Source organism: Schistocerca gregaria, chromosome 5, assembly GCF_023897955.1.
Source record: "Schistocerca gregaria isolate iqSchGreg1 chromosome 5, iqSchGreg1.2, whole genome shotgun sequence".
Taxonomy (NCBI): domain Eukaryota; kingdom Metazoa; phylum Arthropoda; class Insecta; order Orthoptera; family Acrididae; genus Schistocerca; species Schistocerca gregaria.
In genome coordinates this window covers 398,269,627-398,291,390 of record NC_064924.1, presented here as the reverse complement: position 1 = coordinate 398,291,390, position 21,764 = coordinate 398,269,627, and the positions used below count along the sequence as shown (strand labels likewise).

General features: G+C 38.1%; 1 protein-coding gene across 2 annotated transcripts in view; it reads left to right on the top strand.

Moving 5' to 3' along the window:
• Positions 1 to 21,764, top strand: part of LOC126272546 (integrin alpha-PS4-like) — a 167,266-nt gene that overhangs the window by 129,328 nt on the left and 16,174 nt on the right. For both annotated transcript variants that reach the window (XM_049975464.1, XM_049975465.1), the window contains exons 18-22: positions 1,283 to 1,382; positions 7,046 to 7,159; positions 7,677 to 7,992; positions 19,733 to 19,820; positions 21,044 to 21,176. In XM_049975464.1, coding sequence (XP_049831421.1) covers positions 1,283 to 1,382; positions 7,046 to 7,159; positions 7,677 to 7,992; positions 19,733 to 19,820; positions 21,044 to 21,176 — 751 coding nt within the window. The remainder of the gene's footprint in view (positions 1 to 1,282; positions 1,383 to 7,045; positions 7,160 to 7,676; positions 7,993 to 19,732; positions 19,821 to 21,043; positions 21,177 to 21,764) is intronic.

The following is a 21,764-nucleotide window of genomic DNA, read 5'->3' as shown; positions in this document are numbered from 1 at the left end:
TGCAGAACCACATGTGAAAGCAGTCATGTCAATATACCAATTTTCCAATGCCCTTTAAGTGACTGCAGTTACCTGAATGAATGGAGACTTCTAAACTGTGGCTATGAGTAATGTTGAGCACTTTGTGTTGGAACACACTGTCAAGCACAACGTGCTTGACTTCAATGACTACTTCACAAACTGTGCCATTCCAAGTACTGTAACTACCAAGGACAATATAACAGTATTAGAGTCAATGTGTGTCTACATTTTTGTTAGCCAGCTCTGAAGGAGGACATTTTCAGAAAGCTTACAAACAATTTTGATCTGGATTATGGCTGTTTAGCGCTTTACTGCTTCCATTCCGTGTAATCCATCCACGATTTTCCAGTGTTGTGTTAATGCATTTAATAATGTATAAATGATTACTGAAATATAGTGTTTTGCACACTAAAACAGATAGGAATATTATGAGGACAGAACAAACACTTAAAACAATTTTAGGTAAAACTGAAGTTTAGGGTTTAATGCTCTGTTTATATCGAATACCTTTGAAATAGAGTTCTAGCTTCAGCAAGGAATATTAGGGAATTTACAGTGTTTTAATTGGAGCACAATGTGACTTGGTATTGCTGCTATCCAATTCAAGTGTTTAGAAATCATGTCCTTTACTCTGGAGAGAAAGAAAATTGTAAAGAATCGAAACAGGGGGGGGGGGGGGGGGGGCTATTTAGATCAATAATGATCTTGATCTAAGTCAAATTTTCAAATAGTTTCACTGTAATTACTAGTGAACTTTCTTTCATTTGTACTTACTTTCTTTCATTCTGGACAAAACCTAACAGAATACCCCCCCTCCATCCTTTTTAATAACATCTCTTACATTTTATTTTTCTCCAGAAGGGAGAACCTGTGTTCTGTATGCTTCAGATATTCTTTTTGAGTATTGGACACTCTTATCCAGAAAGGCAGTATAATGGTTAAGATACATTTAGGAGATGCAGGCTTTAAATCCTCATCGACCATTCAGAATTATGTCTTCCATGGTTTCCCTAGTTAGTTAACATGTGTGCTAATATCATTCCTTTCTCAGTTCTTGCCCAGTCTGATCTTGTGCTCTACTTTAAGAGACTTCATTGCCTACAAGACATTAAACCCAACTCTTTTTTCCTGTTTTTCATACCACCTATATCAAATTCTTAGTGCTCTTGGTAAGTATAGACACTCTGTCCATTCCATCTTTTATTGTGAACTTTTACATTATGCACAGAGGTTCTTGAAAACGTATAACTCAATTTCACAGGAAAAGCAGTCATGAGCAGCTTCTTCTTACTACCAACAGCAGTGCAGTTGAATCAGATGAAGCTCTAGGAAAGAAGCGAGTTTTCAGGCATTTGTTTCAGGTAAGTGTATATACATACCCCTACTCACTTACTAGAATATAAAAGGAAACCTTCAGGAATGTAAAGTTGATCAGTAAAGCAACTGTAAATAAATCTATTTGCAGGAAACAGTTTTTAGTCACCACATTAGCTACCAACATGCATTAACAATAGTGGAACTTTTAGCACAAGAGTCAAATGCTGTAAGAACATTACTGTTACATGTATGCAATGCTAAAGTAATATCTAATTCTATGACCATCAAAGTATGTTTGTTTAAATTTCAGGTTGCTCTTAATCTTTTAATGTTAACTGCTGTCTACTTGTGTAACAATATAAAGGTTGGAAAACACAAAAATGTGAGGATAATTTGTAGATATTTTTGTTCCATCATTAGTATTTTGACTGCTGTGGTGTCATCATCCATCTCTTCTAGTCTTTTCTAACATTTACATCACTTAATATTGGTACCTACTAGGGTAAATGTCATTATTTTATTTCATATATTTTCATGTTGGTCTTTACTTCTCTTCAGTACATTTTCCTGTGACAAGTTTCTATCCTGATTGCCATATGACATCTCACTAACATACACACCTTTTTTTGCAATGATTTTCACAGATTTGTTTCCCTTGTCTGTTCTTTCTGAAGCCTCTTCATTTCATACTTCATGTGTCTATATTAATTTCCAACATTCCTTTAGGGCATAGAGATGTTATCTGTCTACTGGCTGGTGATAGACTGCTGATTTTGGGGGCGGGTGGCTGTGTAAAGATAAGTGTAAGAACATGATGTGGCTTCTGAAACTACTAAATGCTTTGAAATTTGACTAGGTTAGATTTTATTATTTTAAATGGACTCAGAGACTTAAATATTGTTTGTTTATGAAAAATGTTTCAGGTTAGTAATTCTCAAAAGTGTACAGAGCATTATTATATGTCATCTGAAATCCCCTATTTACGAGTATCGTAACCATCCTGAAATAAATGATTTATGTTTCTAAATCATTTGAAATCTTAATTACCAAATGAATCAATTATTAAGTGGTTCTGTTTTATTATAAAAAATTTTAAGGAAAAATATTACACTGTCAAAGTTCAGAATTTGCAGTGATTAGAGCAAAAATAGGCAATTTAAATTTTGAGGGTCCAAATTTTTAATGTCAATTATTTTGTAAGTTAACTAAATACAGATAATTTCAATTATATTTTCAGAATTTTGGGTATGTCTGCTTCCAACACCTCTTCTGTTGCTCATTAGCTCAAAATGTTTTACCATATATGACATTATTGGTACTTCACTTAACTGTAACTTTTAATTACTCAGTGTTCTAATAAAATCAATTGCATCATTCTTATGAGGAAGATAAATATAAACTACTGATCTATAAATTTAAATAAGATTTCATTAAATAACAATTTTACCTGTTTCTGTACATATTACATGTGCAACTGGATTAGGAATAGATTGAAAGCACAAAAAAATTTAGCTGTTTTTGGGAGTAGAAAACATGAGAGAGGGATTAGATTCCAACTTACTACATTCCATACTTCTACTTCCTTAATCAAAATTCATCTTCCATCCTCTTCAGAATTTACCTCCAGTTTTCGCTCTTCTTCAGCAACTCTGTTCTGCATCTATTATTTTTATCTTATTTGTGCTCTAGATTACCATTCCTTTGCTCCACCTCCTTGAGTCCATCTGAAGATGAAAAGAACAGATTGCCATTCACTGCATAGAGGGGGCACTAAGTGGTAGGCAGGCACAGGAAAAAAGACTGCTAGATATAATTATCTATTGGATGAAGTCTTTCATCAGACAAAGAAAAAACAAAAACTTGCACTTCACACATACGTAACTCACATCCATTTGTTTTATTTGGTATGTGTATTCCATGGATCCATATGTGCAAGTAATTCACTTGGATATGGAATGTGTCAACACAATTATACAAATACAACTAATACTACAGAATAATAATAACAGTACAATAATATAAATTATAGTAATTATCAGTCTTTCTTAATTAGTAGCTAACATTTATCTAGTATTATAATTCACTGTCTAACATTAATATAGTATTGTATCTTTCATTTAATAACTGAATAACAAGATATATCTTTTTATTTAAGGAGTATATTAAAAGTGTATATGGAAACTTTTAATTATTTCTGGAAAAGAATTCATCTAAGGAGTACAGCGGATGGTCAAGCAGGTATTTTTTTGACGTATATCTGAATAGCATTTCATTTTCTCTTGTGCATTTAATATTGTTAGGCAGTGCATTTAAAGTCTTAATAGCAGCATAATTTACTCCATCCAGTGACAAATTTTTTACTTCAAAATGGAGATCATCTTTACCTGTAGCATTATAGTTGTGGTATGAATGATGTGTTTCATACTGACCATAATTTTCAATGACAAAATTCATCAGAAACTATGCTCAGTATGAAACAAATTATTCATACCACAATGATAACACTGGAGGTACAGATGATCTCCATTCTGAAATAAAAAATTGTCACTTGTACAGAAGGGAGTAACTATGCTGCTATTAAGAATTTTAATTCACTGCTTAATTATAATAAATATACTAGAGAAAATGAAATGCTATTCAGATGTACATTAAAGGAATACCTGCTTGGCCACCCACTGTATTCCTTAGAAGAATTATTTTCCAAAAATAATTAAATACATTGTGACTGTTGTCTTTGGGTGCTAAGGCCCAACTGCAACTGCATCTGAAGTGAGCAGAAATCTTTGCTGGGATGGGTAGTGGGGCTACAGAAGAGGTATGGTGTGGGGAGGGAAGGGATGGCAAAGTAGAGTTGGTGGGAAATGGTAGTACTGCCTGTGGGAGTATACAAGAATATGATGTGGATGATCAGGACAGTTGCCTGCTAGGTGCAGAATTGGAAAGCTGTGCTGGGGGAGAAGGGAAAGGACAGAGGAAAAAAGTAGAGAAGGAGCGATGACTATGTAGGTGCACTGGCAGGGTAGAAGGAGTATGAAGGGTTGGAGAAGGAGCAAGGAAGGGGATAGGCAGGTGGAGGAAAGAGACTAGCAAGGATTGGGGCCAGGACAGTTACAGGAGTGAAGGACATGTTGCAGGGTGAGTTCCTACCTATGCCATTGAGAAAGGCCCATATTGGCTGGAGGAATCCAGGTGGCAAAGGCTGTGAAGAAGTTGCTGAAGTCAAGCACATCATATTGGATGCCATGGTCAGCAGCTGGGTGGTCCATCTGTTTCTTGCCCAAAGTTTGACAGTGGTCATTCCTGTCGACAAACAGCTTGTCAGTGATCATGGCCACATAGAATGCATAGCATCCCAGATTTCCATTGTGTGTAGTATTCATTAGTGGCTTTAGTTGACACTCCTCTACCTAGTAGCTCACAATCAGACAATGAGCTGATGCTATGTCCACCATCTCCTCTGAATGCATAACTAAATTGACTTCTTGTAACTGTCCCCCAATAGTCACATTTAGTCATAACTTAGGTTTATGTTTAGATGTCTGCTGCAGCAACAGTAACTGGCTCTACGTCCACTTTACCTAGTGATCTCATCTGCACAGTTCTTATTAGTCTTGACAACCAACTAGGTAAAACAGATCTATATTAGCATCAGTGGGAAATTCCTGCAGGGAGATGAGATGCTTTTGTCAACAGAAGGCAGTCTAGCCCAGTAATATCACTGGGGTTTAATTGCACCTGCCGGCTTTTCTGTACCACTATCTGTTTTCCAATCAACAGCTTACATGTTGTTATTCTGGAGGTATTTAAAAACTGCCATATCTGAGTAAAGAAATCACAATGAATTTACTTGAAATCTGTTATTTATGAAATTTTATTGAAACTATACTGAGCAATTTTCAAAACAAACAAATTGCCCCATACCACTGTTACAACCAAGCTCTTCATGTAAAAGAAAGGCTTCTGAACAATGTTTTAGTTCTAGAGTTAAATAAAATAATTGCAGAGGGAACAATATATTCTGCTACAAGCAAGTGAAAAATATCTAATAATCGTAATGAAAGCTCTGTTTTGTATTTGTTTAGATGAAGGCTTTTTTTCCTCCCAAAATATACTCTCTCAATGAGTGGTTATTCATTTATATGTAAAGAATTTATTGGAAAAATGAGGGTAATACACATAATGCACCACTTTATCTTGAAATTTTAACTTAAGGTATCATTTAGAAGCTAAAGGGTAAAGAGACAAGAAAGACAGTAGAAACTTGGAGAGTGAGTTAGAAGCTGTTAATAATCTTAATAACAATAATGGTTATTCCCGGCTGGAGCAGTGTGTAAAATAACACATCAGTAACCACTTACCTTTAAATTCATTAATCCAAAAGTAGATGATCTTCAGTGACAGTGCAGAATCCACATCAACTTCATCCAGTTTTGTTTTGATTTCTATGGCAGTCCAAATCTTCAAATGGAAATGTTTAATAACAACACGATGCTCTATTCTCTCCATTTTCAGTTGCAGTAAACACACTTAACAGATTCAGGTGGCTGTCAGCAATGGACTTTACACTGTATATTGTTGAAATTCTTTATATGATCTGTGAAATAATCAGCTTATCAACAATGGCTCAGTATGGGCTTTTGTTGATATTTGAGAATATACCTTCACCGAGGAGACAAGCAGTATATTGCTCCCTCCTACATATATATCGCGAAGAGACCATGAGGATAAAATCAGAGAGATTAGAGCCCACACAGAAGCATGCCAACAATCCTTCTTTCCACAAACAATACGAGACTGGAATGGAAGGGAGAACTGATAGAGGTACTCAGGGTACCCTCCGCCAAACACCGTCAGGTGGCTTGCGGAGTATGGATGTAGATGTAGCTGTAGACCTCTACTGGGCCGATGGGTGGAGCACAGAAACACATAGCAGAAAACAACATTCACACAAGCTTTTGAGCTCTTGCTCTTTTCACAGCAAATGCACACAAACTCACACATACAACCATGCAGACACCTGAACACACACTCTTGTGATCACAATGGGACTGATTATTGATACTCAGTTATTGAAAGCAGTTGGCTGAGCTGATGGAGGCAGAGTGGAGGTAGGGAAGGACACAAGATGGTAATAGTAGGAAAAAGGCAAGTCTTTGGAAGATGGTCCATGTTCATGTGCATGTGAATGTGTGTACTTTGTCAGAGCAAAAGCTTGAAAGCTAGTGAGGATGTTGTTTCCTGTTACATGTTTCTGTGCTCCAAGTGTCTCTACACTATAGGGGAGTGATTGCCTTTGCCTTATTTTATGTAATAAACTTAATACATAGATACTAATAACAAGTTAAATGGTAGAACAGAGAAAAATCAGCCATGTCCAAGACACAAAAAAGAAGTGAACTTGTAAAATCAAAGGTATAAGACAGAGGAACAAAAGAAAAAGATCAAAACAACAATAAAAGATGGAAGGAGAATCAGAAAGAGGGAAGAGAAAAATTACATAGTCAGAACTGGAAGAATGAGGAAAAAAAGGGAAATTAATAACATTAAGTGTGACTCTCAGTTGTAGGGAAATAGGAAAAGGGATGTGCAGTCCAAAACTGACCTCATATTCCAAAAATTTCAATGAACATGTTAATTGTAATAAAGTGATTTTATACTGTTTGAAATAAATGTAACAGGCACACAAAGAAACACATTATGTTCACAGGTTGTTAATTATGGGCCAAGTCCAGTGCAGGATGTTGGCCTTGAATTCCATATTCCTGCGCAGGTCAAGATGAAGAACTCTATCATAACCCTCCTTGAAATTTATAAACCAAAGGTAATTGTAATATTCAATATGCAAAAAATATATCCAAAAATGAGTGTCTTCAAGTACTTTCGTAGACAGAGAATTGTCTTTACTGTATTAATTGTTTACTGTTTATTTTAAACTTGTGAAATCAAAAGTTAATGAAATTCACTAATGAGGCCCAAGTTTGACGTTTTGTCAGTAATATTTTGTTGTTTTGATGAATTATGTTGTAACTTCATTGTCACTATGGAAATCATAATTCCCTTAAAATTAATCTCCTATTCTGAAATAAAGTCTGTGTATTGTAAGATATGGATAACATTTTGGAGCAGGTCAAGTTAAGCTCTTGTAGGAAACAAAATGTTTTTCTGGGATTTCCTTTAGAATGATATTTGAACAACAATAACAATTTTGTCTGTTTTTAATAAGTTATAATGATACTTGGAATACATTTACAAATACATTTATGTCTGTTATAATAATAAGAGGACACATCCGAAATATGCATAGGTAGTGATGATTAATCATAAATTTATCTTTGCAGGCATATCTTGATGACGAACCACTGAACTGTCATCACATAGGTCCACTGGACTTTACTTCAATGGAAACTTGGGATTCTGGTGAGCCTGAGGGCGACTTTCTTGGGAGTGGTATTAACGTCATACAACAACGACGCCGAAAACGGCAAGTGACACTAAAAGAGGTTGAAGATTTATCTACCAGTGTACAGTCATTCAATTGTTCCCATCGAGATGTGGTCTGCCTTCAGGTGTACTGCACTGTTGACCTATTAGCACCTCTTACTTCTAGAGTTCTTGTTACTTTTACTGCAAAACTCACTCCTATTATCTCATGGGGTAAGTAAAACCTATACAGTTATATCATTTCTGAGTATTCTATCTAGAATTAAATGCTGTATGTGGAAATACAAAAAATGCCAATTTTAATATTTCCTGATTAAATGGAAATAGGATTTTAGTGTCTTTTGAAAATGTGAATTATTACGTAGGAGTATTATAAAATAGGAAACATGTATTATGAACACTGCAAGTACAGTATAACAAAAGAATGAAAACTGCTGTAGTAAACATAGTGAAGGCAACCTATGTGCAATATTGTTGAATGCCTTGCTGCTTTTCTGTTACTTAAACTACAGAGAGGCTGGTTTGTGGACATTTTAGATGTTATCTCTACATCTACCCACATCAACAAAAGTTGTTACATCACCTCAATATGTGGTGTATGTTGCTATTGTGACTGTTCCTATATGGATCAGAAGGTCATTCTTGCCATTGTTTATAAACATACACATAGTTACCATGAGCATTACTTGCAGGTAGAACACTGCATTTGATTGGATTGCAGCATTTCATTTTAAAGTAAAGCACCAGTAGGAACTCATTAGAGATGTCTGTGGAACAATAGAGTGAACATCCATCATGCCACGAAGGACCCAGTTGCTATAAATTATCAGGTGTGCATCATCATGTAATGCTCAGAAGGCCAGGGAAGTTGACTGATGTATGCAGCAGAGTCAAAGTGATGTGGTGCAGATGTAGAATCAGTTCCAACTGACAGGTAATGTTGAGTATCTAAAATGCACAGGCCACCCACACTTGACAGATGCACAGAATAATGATACCTATGACTTTGAAGTCAAAATAACCATGGGATGAGTGCTCCAGAACTGAATTTGGCATATGAAGAAGCTACAGGAAGTTTGGATCAACTGTTAGGAAATGATTCCAAGATGTGAACCTCTATTCCTGACATACATGGCAAGCACCACATTGTGAGCACATTATGGACTCCATTACAAGTGGACAAGAAATCATGCAGAATAGATGCCCCAGGATTGGTGTTGGGTGTTGTTTACATAAGAAACCCAGATTTGTTTGTATCCTGGTAATTGCAGACAATGTGTTTGAAGACAACTAATAATACTGAATGCCTCCAACAATGAGTCACACGTATTCAACAAGGTAGTGCTGGAGTGAATGAAGTTCTAGGGTGGCATTACAAGGGGCCACCATACATCTCTCATGGTTGCTGAGGGCAATCTCACTGCTGTAAGGTACGGGGACAGGAGTCTGAAAACAATAGTGGGACTGCATTGCTAAGATTTTGGTGACAATTTCAACTTGTTTGTATTATCACAATCAAGTTGAAATTGTCATCAAAATCTTAGCAATGCAGTCCCACTATTGTTTTCAGACTCTTGTCCCTGTACCTTACAGCAGTGAATTGCACTCAGCAACCATGAGAGGTGTATGGTGGCCCCTTGTCATGCCACCCTAGAACTTCACCCCAGCACTACCTTGTTGAATATGTGTGACTCATTGTTGGAGGCATTCAGTATTATTGGTCGTCTTCAAACACATTGTCTGCAATTACCAGGATACAAACAAATCTGGGTTTCTTATGTAAACAATATCCAACAGCAATCCTGGGGCATCCATTCTGCATGCTCATTTTTCTGTTCTCATGAACACACTCATTCAGCATGATCACCAGAAACGGAGTGGCTTCCTGTTCTCTGGATGTGAACCCAGTCAGACATGTGTGGTATCAATTGAAACAAGTTGTTTCTGAATTTTGACAATTGCTATGTACTTTTTGTGACTTATACAGCATTGCCATTGAAAAGCAGGACAATTTGGACCAAAGTTGGTTTGAAGTTCTCACAGATTGTATGCCATGATGGGTTCAAAACTGTACCTAAGCAAGAGGATATTCCAACACCTGTTGACAATGCTCAGAAGTGCTATGAAAATGGTTTCTTTTGTTTTTTGATGACCTGAATACATTGCAGATGAATGTATACACATGCGTCAGAGCCAATTTTTGGTTTCTTTGGTCATCCTGGAAACTGTTGCACCAAAATGGTACTTGCATCATATACAAGAACTATTGAATTTCAATTCCATCTACTTAATTTATTCCAGGTACACCTTAATAATACACTGAATTAGAGGACAAATGGTACCTGCCTACTTTTATCTGTCTCCCAGCAACAGTTAGAAGCAATGAATGCCAGCTGCATTTGCTTTGTTTCCTATTTAATAATGTACCACAAGATTTCTTTCCTTTTCTTTTCTAATATAGTTTGCCTTTTTCACCCTGGTTTAGAATACAACACTTGTTACTGCACATTTGTAATTTTTGTTTAAAACTAATCCTTAAAATTACACAGCAGCTGCTGTTCTTGTAAGATAGAATTTCGACACCAACCAACATTTTCTTCATTTTTGTCTCCAGGTTGAAGCTACTACCATTGTTAATTAAATTCTTCACAAACTGCATTCCAACTGCATAATTTATCTGGCAAAAAATGTAGTTAACAAAGATAGTGGTTTCATAGTAGACAAATCATGGAATCCAGTGTTTTCTCTAATTAACTCACAAATATGTTGGTTCAGTGCAGCTAGTAATGATACACTGTTATCTCACCATTGATAGACCACATAGACACATTTCAGATTGTGAGACTCTTTGCCACCAATCAGCATATCTGGCACATATTTTCTGTGATTTAAAGTGATGATACAAGTACTGTATCTTCAGCCTGTTGGCTCACTCTTAAGAAGGCCGGAAGGTGATGCAATCATACGCTGACATAAACCAAACAGGCAGATTCTCCGAGTGCCTGAAAACTACCTTTGGTCCAAAATCAAGGAAGATAGTACCTGTTTATGACAAAGATAAAACCTGTCAGCTGACGCAATAGAGTGATATCCTTGCTTGGTGGGCAGAACATTTTGATGACGTTCTTAATCCCAACCATAAGATGACTGATATTTCATATATAGAATCACTTGAAGGCCTGCCAGTCGACGAACAACTTGCTGATGCCCCTTCGTTCAGTGAATTCATATCAGCATTGGCTTAGCTGAAAAATAGCAAATCAGCATTATTAGACAACTTACCAAGAGAATTTTATAAATATGGTGGGCCAAACATTATGAACCCACCATTTTAGTCTAATTTCAAAGATTTGAGAGTGCAAGATAATTCCACAAGATTGGAAAGATTCCTGCATTTGCAAGATTTACAAAGGCAAAGGTGACATTTCTGACTGCAGTTCTCACAGGGGAATCTCTCTTCTCTCAGCAGCAGGGAAAGTCTTGGCTCACATACTCAACAACCAGCTAACACACCTTCCAGAAAAAGTGCTACCATAGACCCAGTGTGGCTTTCGCCTGAACAGTGGCACAGTGGATGCCACGTTTGTTGTCAAACAAATGCAAGAGAAAAGCTCAGAGTAACATCATCCTCTGTTCATGTGCTTTTTGACCTGGAAAAAGCATTCGACCGAGTCCCACGGGAAGCTCTCTGGGTTATGCTAAAGAAAACTTGATTACGCAGTTTCTGACAACATGATGGCAAAAATCTGCCATGAAAAGAAGCTTTCAGACCAGTTTCCCATGACATTCGGTGTAAAACAAGGCTGTGTACTGGCTCCCACACTCTTCTCACTTTATTTCACAGCTGTTATGAGAGAGACAACCAAAGCCTGCAGTGGTCAAATGGGTCTTGACTCGAGAACAGACAAAAGTGTCTTCAACATCTCTCATCTGAGAACAAAAAGTCGCATTAATAAAATATCTATCTTGGAAATTCTTTATGCAGACGATGTATGCATGATGGCTAATTCTCCTGAATCTCTCCAAACATACATGAACCTGCTAAATGACTCCTGCAGAGGGTTTGGTTTAGTCATAAGCATCACCAAGATGCAAGTCCTTCAACAACCACTTAGGGGTTCCAATACAGATGACAGCAGTATTAAGTTGGACAACAAACATTTGGAAATCGTGTCACACTTTAAATATCTAGGTAGACAAATTAGAAGCAACACCAGCCTGACAACAGAAATTGCAGCTCGTATAGCCAATGCAGCCTTAGTTTTCAGGCAATCACCAAGTATGGAAATCACATGATCTAAGACTACAAACTAAAATTGCAGTCTACAAAGCAATAATATTACCAGCTTTACCCTACACACCGGAAACCTGGTGCTGTTATAAAGATGACATTAGGAGGCTAGACACATTTCATTTTCGCTGTCTGACACCAATTCTCCACATGAAATAGGGAGACCGTGTTCCAAACACGGAGATTTTGTGCCTCATGAAACTGCCTGGCATTGAAACTCCCTTAATGAAACATCAACTGAGATGGAGTGGCCATATCATACGCATGGATGACAGTAGCCTTTCCAAAACAGTGTTTTGCTCAGAGCTCTCATGTAGAAGGTGGTGGCAAGGTGACCAACACCTGCAATATAAAGACACCATCAAACGCCACCTTACAGCCTGTGGCATTCTGAGTAAACATTGGGAGGAACTTCCATTGCACTGATCAGAGTGGTGCTCAACTGTACACAAGAATGTGGAACAATTTGAGCATATCTGCCTAAAGAATATGGACGATAAACGAAAGCTCCACAAATCTAAGCCCAAGCCTAATTACATATATACATATGGCAACTGGATCTTCAAAGCAAAACTCAGTTTTGCAAGCCACATCTGAGCTCACCACAATATGGACTAAACGACTGATGGAGTCGCTGCCACCGGACATGGCGAGGAGGACTTGATGATGACTCCCATATGCCTTAGCTGTGATTAAGCCAATGAGAAAATTATGTTTTTTTGAAGTAATTATTTTAATTTAAAAATGAAAATTGGTGTTTGTTTCATTCCAGACCACTTAATAAAACAGCATGTGTTAAAACAATACTTGCAAAAAAACCACAAAACTTTGTTGTGGCAGTAATATTAACTTGACTGGGGTAGAAAATTACTAACTGTTTGTGAATTTTTACTTGGCCCATCTATGATAGGTGGAACTTGGATGACTTCATGCTGATTTAGTAAGGTTATGTTCAATGCCAACCTTAGCTATGTAATAGTATTGTGCACTGTAAAAATAAGTAGTTATTGTCCACATAGTATTGATCCGTTGAGCATAGTGATTATTAATATTATTTACAAAATGGAGCAGAGAGGCTGTACGTGGTCCTTGAGGTGGCTTCCCATACACCTTCATGTCACTTCTGCGATGCATGAATCCATTACATCTTCATTCCTTTTGTAATCTAAAAGCTGGCTGCCCTGGGAAAAGGAGGTGGGAATTGTCATAGTAGCCAATGTGCTTATGAGCCTATAATGAGCTTTCATGCCTAGCATACTCAGCCCAGGAGCCAAGTAAAATTGTGCAAGAAATACATGCAAGTTTTATAGTGATGAAATTGTAGTATTTTCTGTTAATACTGATGATCGTCGTCTTGTGCAATGAAAGGTGAATCGTTGCAACATCATTCGTATATAAAAAATATTTAAAACAGCAGATAGTGAAACTTTCTTGAGTAACATGAGTACAGGAAACAATTCCTCTCTAATGAAGAGTTTTCATCAATAATATCCGCACATACAAAAGACACACGCAGACATATTTAAAGGCAAAGAGTTTGGGCAGAGATGTCAATCGAGGCGGAAGTACAGAGGCAAAGAAGTTGTTGAAAGACAGGTCAGATATGAGTGGCAGCACTTGAAATTAGTGGAGGTTGAAGCCCGAACTCTTTGCCTTTACAAATGTCTGCTTGTGTCTGTGTATGTGCGGATGGATATGTGTGTGTGTGCGAGTGTACACCTGTCCTTTTTTCCCCCTACGGTAAGTCTTTCCGCTCCCGGGATTGGAATGACTCCTTACCCTCTCCCTTAAAACCCACATCCTTTCATCTTTCCTTTTCCTTCCCTCTTTCCTGACGAAGCAGCCGCCGGTTGCGAAAGCTCAAAATTCTGTGTGTGTGTTTGTGTGTTTTATTCATTGTGCCTATCTACCGGCGCTTTCCCGCTTGGTAAGTCTTGGAAACTTCCACATGGGAAAAATATATCACACACACAAACACACCCACAAAATTTCTAACTTTCGCAACCAATGGTTGCTTCTTCAGGAAAGAGGGAAGGAGAGGGAAAGACGAAAGGATGTGGGTTTTAAGGGAGAGGGTAAGGAGTCATTCCAATCCCGGGAGCACATCCGTCCACATCAAACCCACCAAAAGGAACAGTACCTCCATTATAACAGCTGCCACCCATTCCATATCAAACGGTCCCTTCCCTACAGCCTAGGCCTTCGTGGCAAATGAATCTGCTCCAGTCCTGACTCCCTGAACCATTACACCAACAACCTGAAAACAGCTTTTGCATCCCACAACTACCCCCTCGACCTGGTACAGAAGCAAATAACCAGAGCCACTTCTTCATCCCCTCAAACCCAGAACCTCTCACAGAAGGACCCCAAAAGTGCCCACTTGTGATAGGATACTTCCCGGGACTGGATTAGACTCTGAATGTGGCTCTCCAGCAGGGACACGACTTCCTAAAATCCTGCCCTGAAATGAAATCCATCCTTCATGAAATCCTCCCCACTCCACCAAGAGTGTCTTTCCGCCATCCACCTAACCTTTGTAACCTCTTGGTTCATCCCTATGAAATCCCCAAACCACCTTCCCTACCCTCTGGCTCCTACCCTTGTAACCACCCCCAGTGTAAAACCTGTCCTATGCACCCTCCCACCACCACCTACTCCAGTCCTATAACCTGGAAGGTGTACACGATCAAAGGCAGAGCCACGTGTGAAAGCACCCACGTGGTTTACCAACTGACCTGCCTACACTGTGACGCTTTCTATGTGGGAATGACCAGCAACAAACTGTCCATTCACATGAATGGACACAGGCAGACAGTGTTTGTTGGTAATGAGGATCACCTTGTGGCTAAACATGCCTTGGTACACGGCCAGCACATGTTGGCACAGTGTTACACCATCCGGGTTATCTGGATACTTCCCACCAACACCAACCTATCCGAACTCCGGAGATGGGAACTTGCCCTTCAATATATCCTCTCTTCTCATTATCCACCAGGCCTCAATCTCCGCTAATTTCAAGTTGCTGCCACTCATACCTCACCTGTCATTCAACTTCATCTTTGCCTCTACACTTCCTCCTCAACTGACATCTCTGCCCAAACTCTTTGCCTTTAAATATGTTTGCTTGTGTCTGTATATGTATGGATGGATATGTGTGTGTGTGTGCACGTGAGTATAAAGGATGTGGGTTTTAAGGGAGAGGGTAAGGAGTCATTCCAATCCCGGGAGAACATCCGTCCACATCAAACCCACCAAAAGGAACAGTACCTCCATTATAACAGCTGCCACCCATTCCATATCAAACGGTCCCTTCCCTACAGCCTAGGCCTTCGTGGCAAATGAATCTGCTCCAGCCATGACTCCCTGAACCATTACACCAACAACCTGATAACAGCTTTCACATCCCACAACTACCCCCTCGACCTGGTACAGAAGCAAATAACCAGAGCCACTTCTTCATCCCCTCAAACCCAGAACCTCTCACAGAAGGACCCCAAAAGTGCCCACTTGTGATAGGATACTTCCCGGGACTGGATTAGACTCTGAATGTGGCTCTCCAGCAGGGACACGACTTCCTAAAATCCTGCCCTGAAATGAAATCCATCCTTCATGAAATCCTCCCCACTCCACCAAGAGTGTCTTTCCGCCATCCACCTAACCTTTGTAACCTCTTGGTTCATCCCTATGAAATCCCCAAACCACCTTCCCTACCCTCTGGCTCCTACCCTTGTAACCACCCCCAGTGTAAAACCTGTCCTATGCACCCTCCCACCACCACCTACTCCAGTCCTATAACCTGGAAGGTGTACACGATCAAAGGCAGAGCCACGTGTGAAAGCACCCACGTGGTTTACCAACTGACCTGCCTACACTGTGACGCTTTCTATGTGGGAATGACCAGCAACAAATTGTCCATTCACATGAATGGACACAGGCAGACAGTGTTTGTTGGTAATGAGGATCACCCTGTGGCTAAACATGCCTTGGTACACGGCTAGCACATGTTGGCACAGTGTTACACCATCCGGGTTATCTGGATACTTCCCACCAACACCAACCTATCCGAACTCCGGAGATGGGAACTTGTCCTTCAATATATCCTCTCTTCTCATTATCCACCAGGCCTCAATCTCCGCTAATTTCAAGTTGCTGCCACTCATACCTCACCTGTCATTCAACTTCATCTTTGCCTCTACACTTCCTCCTCAACTGACATCTCTGCCCAAACTCTTTGCCTTTAAATATGTTTGCTTGTGTCTGTATATGTATGGATGGATATATGTGTGTGTGTGTGCGCGAGTATATACCTATCCTTTTTTCCCCCTGAGGTAAGTCTTTCCGCTCCCGGGATTGGAATGACTCCTTACCCTCTCCCTTAAAACCCACATCCTTTCGTCTTTCCCTCTCCTTCCCTCTTAACTGGAGAAGCAACTGTTGGTTGCGAAAGCTAGAAATTTTGTGTGTGTGTTTGTGTGTTATTTTCTTGTGCCTGTCTACTGGCGCTTTGCCGCTTGGTAAGTCTTGGAATCTTTGTTTTTAAATGCGTTATGGCATAACTTCAGTACCACGGTGAGCAACATCACACCTTAGAGCTCACCTCCACAACTGTGATAAAAAATTATGTCTTCAAATTACCCATGTGTGTCTGGCAAAAGACAGGTACTGAAATTCAAAAGGGCATATTTTAAGCTGTCATTGTAATTGAACAATGATTACAGAATGTTGCTTGCGAAATTGATGCCTGCCAGTGAGCAGGTGAGACCTCCAAAAGTGGAAGAGGGTGAGGGGTAGGAAGGATTCCTTGCAAAACCAAAACACTGCTGTCTATGAACCCATGTTCTACACAGTGTTGTTACCAAGTTACACACTTAAGTGTACTGTAAACTCTTACTGGGTCCTTTTCATTTTTGTCATTTCTTTTGCTAATAATGGACAAAATCTAGTCAGATTTTATTGAAAATTAAATGCATTCGTAGAAAACCAAATAATGCACAAATTTTTTACCACGGTAATTGTATTTGCACAGTTATAAATCAGTTCACTTAGCTTATTCTGCTCAAATCTTGTAGATTATCTCCATGTGGTATGTTGGTTTCTTTTTGTCTAACCGCATGATTAATTCTTGCTTGGCTGCTAAAAGGTGATAGGTCCACTTTCTCATACAATGCTAACCAAACAAAAAAAAGTGTTTCAGATGTGAGTTGCAGTTTAAACTTCATTTTAGTTTACTGTTATGATCAGCTAATTGCTATGTTCACATTCGTTAGTGACACAATAAATGAAGACATCTCTCTTACAAAGCACCTCGATACATCCATCCCACATCCTAACACATAATGGAATGAGTCATGCGTTTCTCTGGCCAGATACACAAAAAGATGTGATAAAATGGTTCAAATGGCTCTGAGCACTATGGGACTTAACATCTATGGTCATCAGTCCCCTAGAACTTAGAATTACTTAAACCTAACTAACCTAAGGACATCACACAACACCCAGTCATCACGAGGCAGAGAAAATCCCTGACCCCACCGGGAATGAAACCGGGGCGTGGGAAGCGAGAATGCTACCTCACGACCAAAATGTGATACATCTACATCAACATCAACATAGATACCCTGTAAGCCACTGTATGGTGTGTGACAGATCGTACATGGAGGTCCAAAGATGATAAATGCATACATCGATTATTGGAATTACATTTACAAAATTTTTCAAAGTACATTTTGTATTTTGTTGTCTAATATCACTTCTTCATATTCAAAAGTGAAATAAATAACATTATTGATAGTGATTATTGATATAGTCAACATATTAAAAAAAAAAATGAGCAAATGTTTTTATTAACATTTCAATTAAAGGTGCTTTAATGTTTGTATGTTGACAAGATAGTTTGTTAGGATTTAACTGTGATGACAAAATCAAGAATTAGTATATTCCCACTAAAATGTCATCTGTATCATGAACTCTTATATTTTGAGTATCCTGAGATCCAGTACTTCAAGTGTCATAAAATACTGTACTATATGTAACCAAATGAGCTCTGCTAATTGTAGGAGATGTCTGCCAAGAACATTAATGGATGCGTGGCTGGGCAATGCCCCATGTTTCAGTAAATATGCTTTACAATACCAGAGATTTATCCCACAGCTTTACAGTTGAACACTGTTCCATGTCTTCAATATTACTAACTGGAGTAGCTTGCACCACACTTTTCACATGTTCCTGCAACTAAAATTTATGTGGATTAAGGTCATGAGAGAAGATTAAACCACTGTGTTGGTCATCATTGCATGAGCCATTTTCTTGAGAAGATATTTTACAGGACCGATTGCATATGCAAACTAAAGTGCACTAGAGCACTATCCCACATGAACCACTAGATGTAGCAAACTACCGGGGACATATTTTCCAATAGTGGACATAGTACATTCCTCAGGAAGGTCAAGCATGCTGATCCATTCAGTGCATGGACCAGTCAAGTTACCAAGTTACCAAGAGCCTGAATCAGTGTTGATGGTTCGCAAACAGAATATCTATCCACCTGTAAATTTATTACATCATGAAGGCCTCCTCATTGAAAGAAAAGGACAACACAAACATCACTATGGTAGTGACCATGTGAAGAGACTACTGGTAGAGATTGGCCCATTAGTTGCAAATCTGCCCCTTGAGGCCCTTTGCAGATGGTATACGTACAAGTCATAAACACCTATATATGCCACACAGACAAATAAATAACATACATTTCACAGCCCACTGCTTGCACACTCATAACTGGATCATAGTCCTCACATTGCAGCATACATTGTTCCAGAGCAGAATGATCATATGTAGGAGAGTTGACAACCATTCAAAGAACCAGTATAGAACCTCTTTCATAAACATACTAATGTAGCACTGCAAATATCTTCTATATTGGTTGCTGTCTGGAAGGAAAAAGCTCCCATTTCAGATGTTCTACTTCATGTCCTTTGCCATTTGCAAGTTTATACATGAACAGTATGCAACCTTCTTCTTAGTTTCAAAAACTAGCACTCACATTTTAATGTGCCAAGACACCTATGTTCAGACTATGCATAGGGTGGTACATGATTTCCACCGCAAATGTAGCATCATAGTACATAGTGGTAGGTAGTACATGACACTTCATTTATGCAGTGCTGTGACTCACTATCAATGCATTATAAGACATATGCCGACAGGAAAGTGCCTTCATTTTATCCCATAAATCTTCTTTATTCTCTTTTTGAGATGCATGAGAATTAGAGATAGTATCCAGTGTACCTCAAAGTAGTGTGATAGATCAACTGAGATGCTACTTTTGAAAGCTGAACAGAGATCACTGGTAACAGATACTAAGATAAAACAGACATATTCATCTTCAGTCTCTTTTCCAGAACTTTTTAGCAGTTTCTTTATTTGGAGGAAGATACAAATTAGGAAAGATGAGGACACAAACAGGCATTGGATGGGTAAAAGAGTCACTCTAAACCATGATCCATTTTGCACATCTGCTTAATTTTATTGACAAAGTAAATGTTGAGTTTTGTTGGCCTCATACCTTTTATTACTTGAATTTAGGTCTACTTACTTAACAAGGACAAGAAACCAATCTGGGAAAATGATGCAGATACCAAACAGACATGCTCTTGATTTCAGGACCAGTACTACAGGAAGGAGGAAGCCTTAGCATCACCAGTTCTGCAAGAATCAAAATACCAACTTATGTGCTGTCATCAGGAAACAGGTAATGTCATTCAAATTCCCTTGTGAATATCAAAAATTCAGACAATATTCAACAGGTATATCCTTCACTGAATTACTAAATTCAGGCAACAGGACAAGTGGCAACATACACCTACTTTTTTGAATGACTATTACGCAAGAATATGTCAGTAATGTATATTTTTTTTTTATTCATCAAAAAACTCTTTTATCAGTAACTATCCTGTATTGCATAGTTAATGATTCCTTTTTTTAAATCTAGACATTTAATCAGTTTCTTGGTAAGCAGATTGCAGTAAAATACATACAACAACACTCACTTCTGTTCCACGTACATCACATTTCCACTAACAAGATTGTTCACATCTTAAATGAAGCTTGCAGCACTTCCAAACTCTACAGCTGTTCAGTTTCTACTCAGCATAGCTTCTGAATCAACAACTTTTCCTATTTCAATAATCTCATCACTCATTACTTTGCTCAAACTCTCTCTCTTACTTATAGCTCAGCACTTTATTATGAGTTTTTCACACCTCATTTTTGCTTATTTATTTCTCTATGGTTGTGATTTTCCCTTTGAAAAACTATGCCAATATTCTATCCTCTCTTCTGCCTTTCTCATGCTCCACTCTCTAGTTTTGTGATTGTTATGTAATGTAATCTCATTTTGCTGCTACAACTGAGAAACAGATTTTCTCTCCTGTCTCTCATTACCTCCTTATTGTCTTTCTTCAAATAACAATGACCAGTGACATATTTATGGATCTTGTGGATTTTATAAGACACCTATGTGCTTATTATTTGAAACATGTGGATTTATTAATTTTGTTTACTGCCTGCTTCCAATATAGCTAAATGATTCATTACTTACATTTCCTCAATTTACATAAGAAGAAACTCTGATTCTGTCTCAGTCTCCTTAATACTGGTTTTTTTTTTTTTTTTTTTTTTTTTTTTTTTTTTTTTTTTTTTTTTTTTCCCCACTATTATCGAACAAGTGCAATAGCTGGTCTATCATACCAGAACATACTTTCATCTATTTCTAAATAAATACAGTGCTTGTAAGTATACCAGATGTTCCTAGCTTTTAGGCAGTAATCAAACAGAAAAGAACATAACTCATACGCATTCTCTTATATTGATGAAACTTAATGGATCATTTTCTTATTAATATGTGCTGCAATATTTTTAGAAATGTTTTGCAGAAATCAATGACTGATAGCTACTGTTCATTTTTTTCCCCAGAACTGATGAAGCAGCAGCAACAATACTTCTGCTAGCCAGTAGACCATTACGAAAGGTTGATACATGGATTATTATTATATCAGCCATAAGTGGTGTCCTTGTTCTGTTGCTCATTATTCTTGGTCTCATCAAGGTTTGTATGACTTTATGATTTTACATGTACAGCTTAAGGGCAATAATATTTTTGACTTGTACTTCTAGGAAGAGAGAGAGAGAGAGAGAGAGAGAGAGAGAGTATTACAATCTGTAGCTATCTTTTCTTCTCTTTCTTTTCATTTATAAAGCTAATATTATAAATGTTGTAAATGTTTTCTAATATTTGACTGCTGAATAATGAGAGCAGTCAAAAGCCCTTACTTCATGTTAGCATGTGGCAGTTTAATTTGAGCATGTACAAGAAACCTGCACAAAAGTTTACAGTGGAACCTTCATATTTGCCATTTTCATTTCCTGATTACTTCTTCACAACTGAGTCAGTGAACTTCAGAATTAAGACATTTCCCTCGTGTCCAGAGATTCATACTTTCAAATTAAGTAAGGGAGTAAAATTTTTAATATTTTATTTTCCTCTTGATGACTAATAAGCTGACTCAATGTGCTCTCCAAGTGAATACTTTATCATTCCTGTGACACTGCACATTGGCTGTGTTGCAGAAAAACTGAGCTCCATTTGCAAACCTTTTAATTTTTCATTATATAATAAAATTTAATTATATAGTAA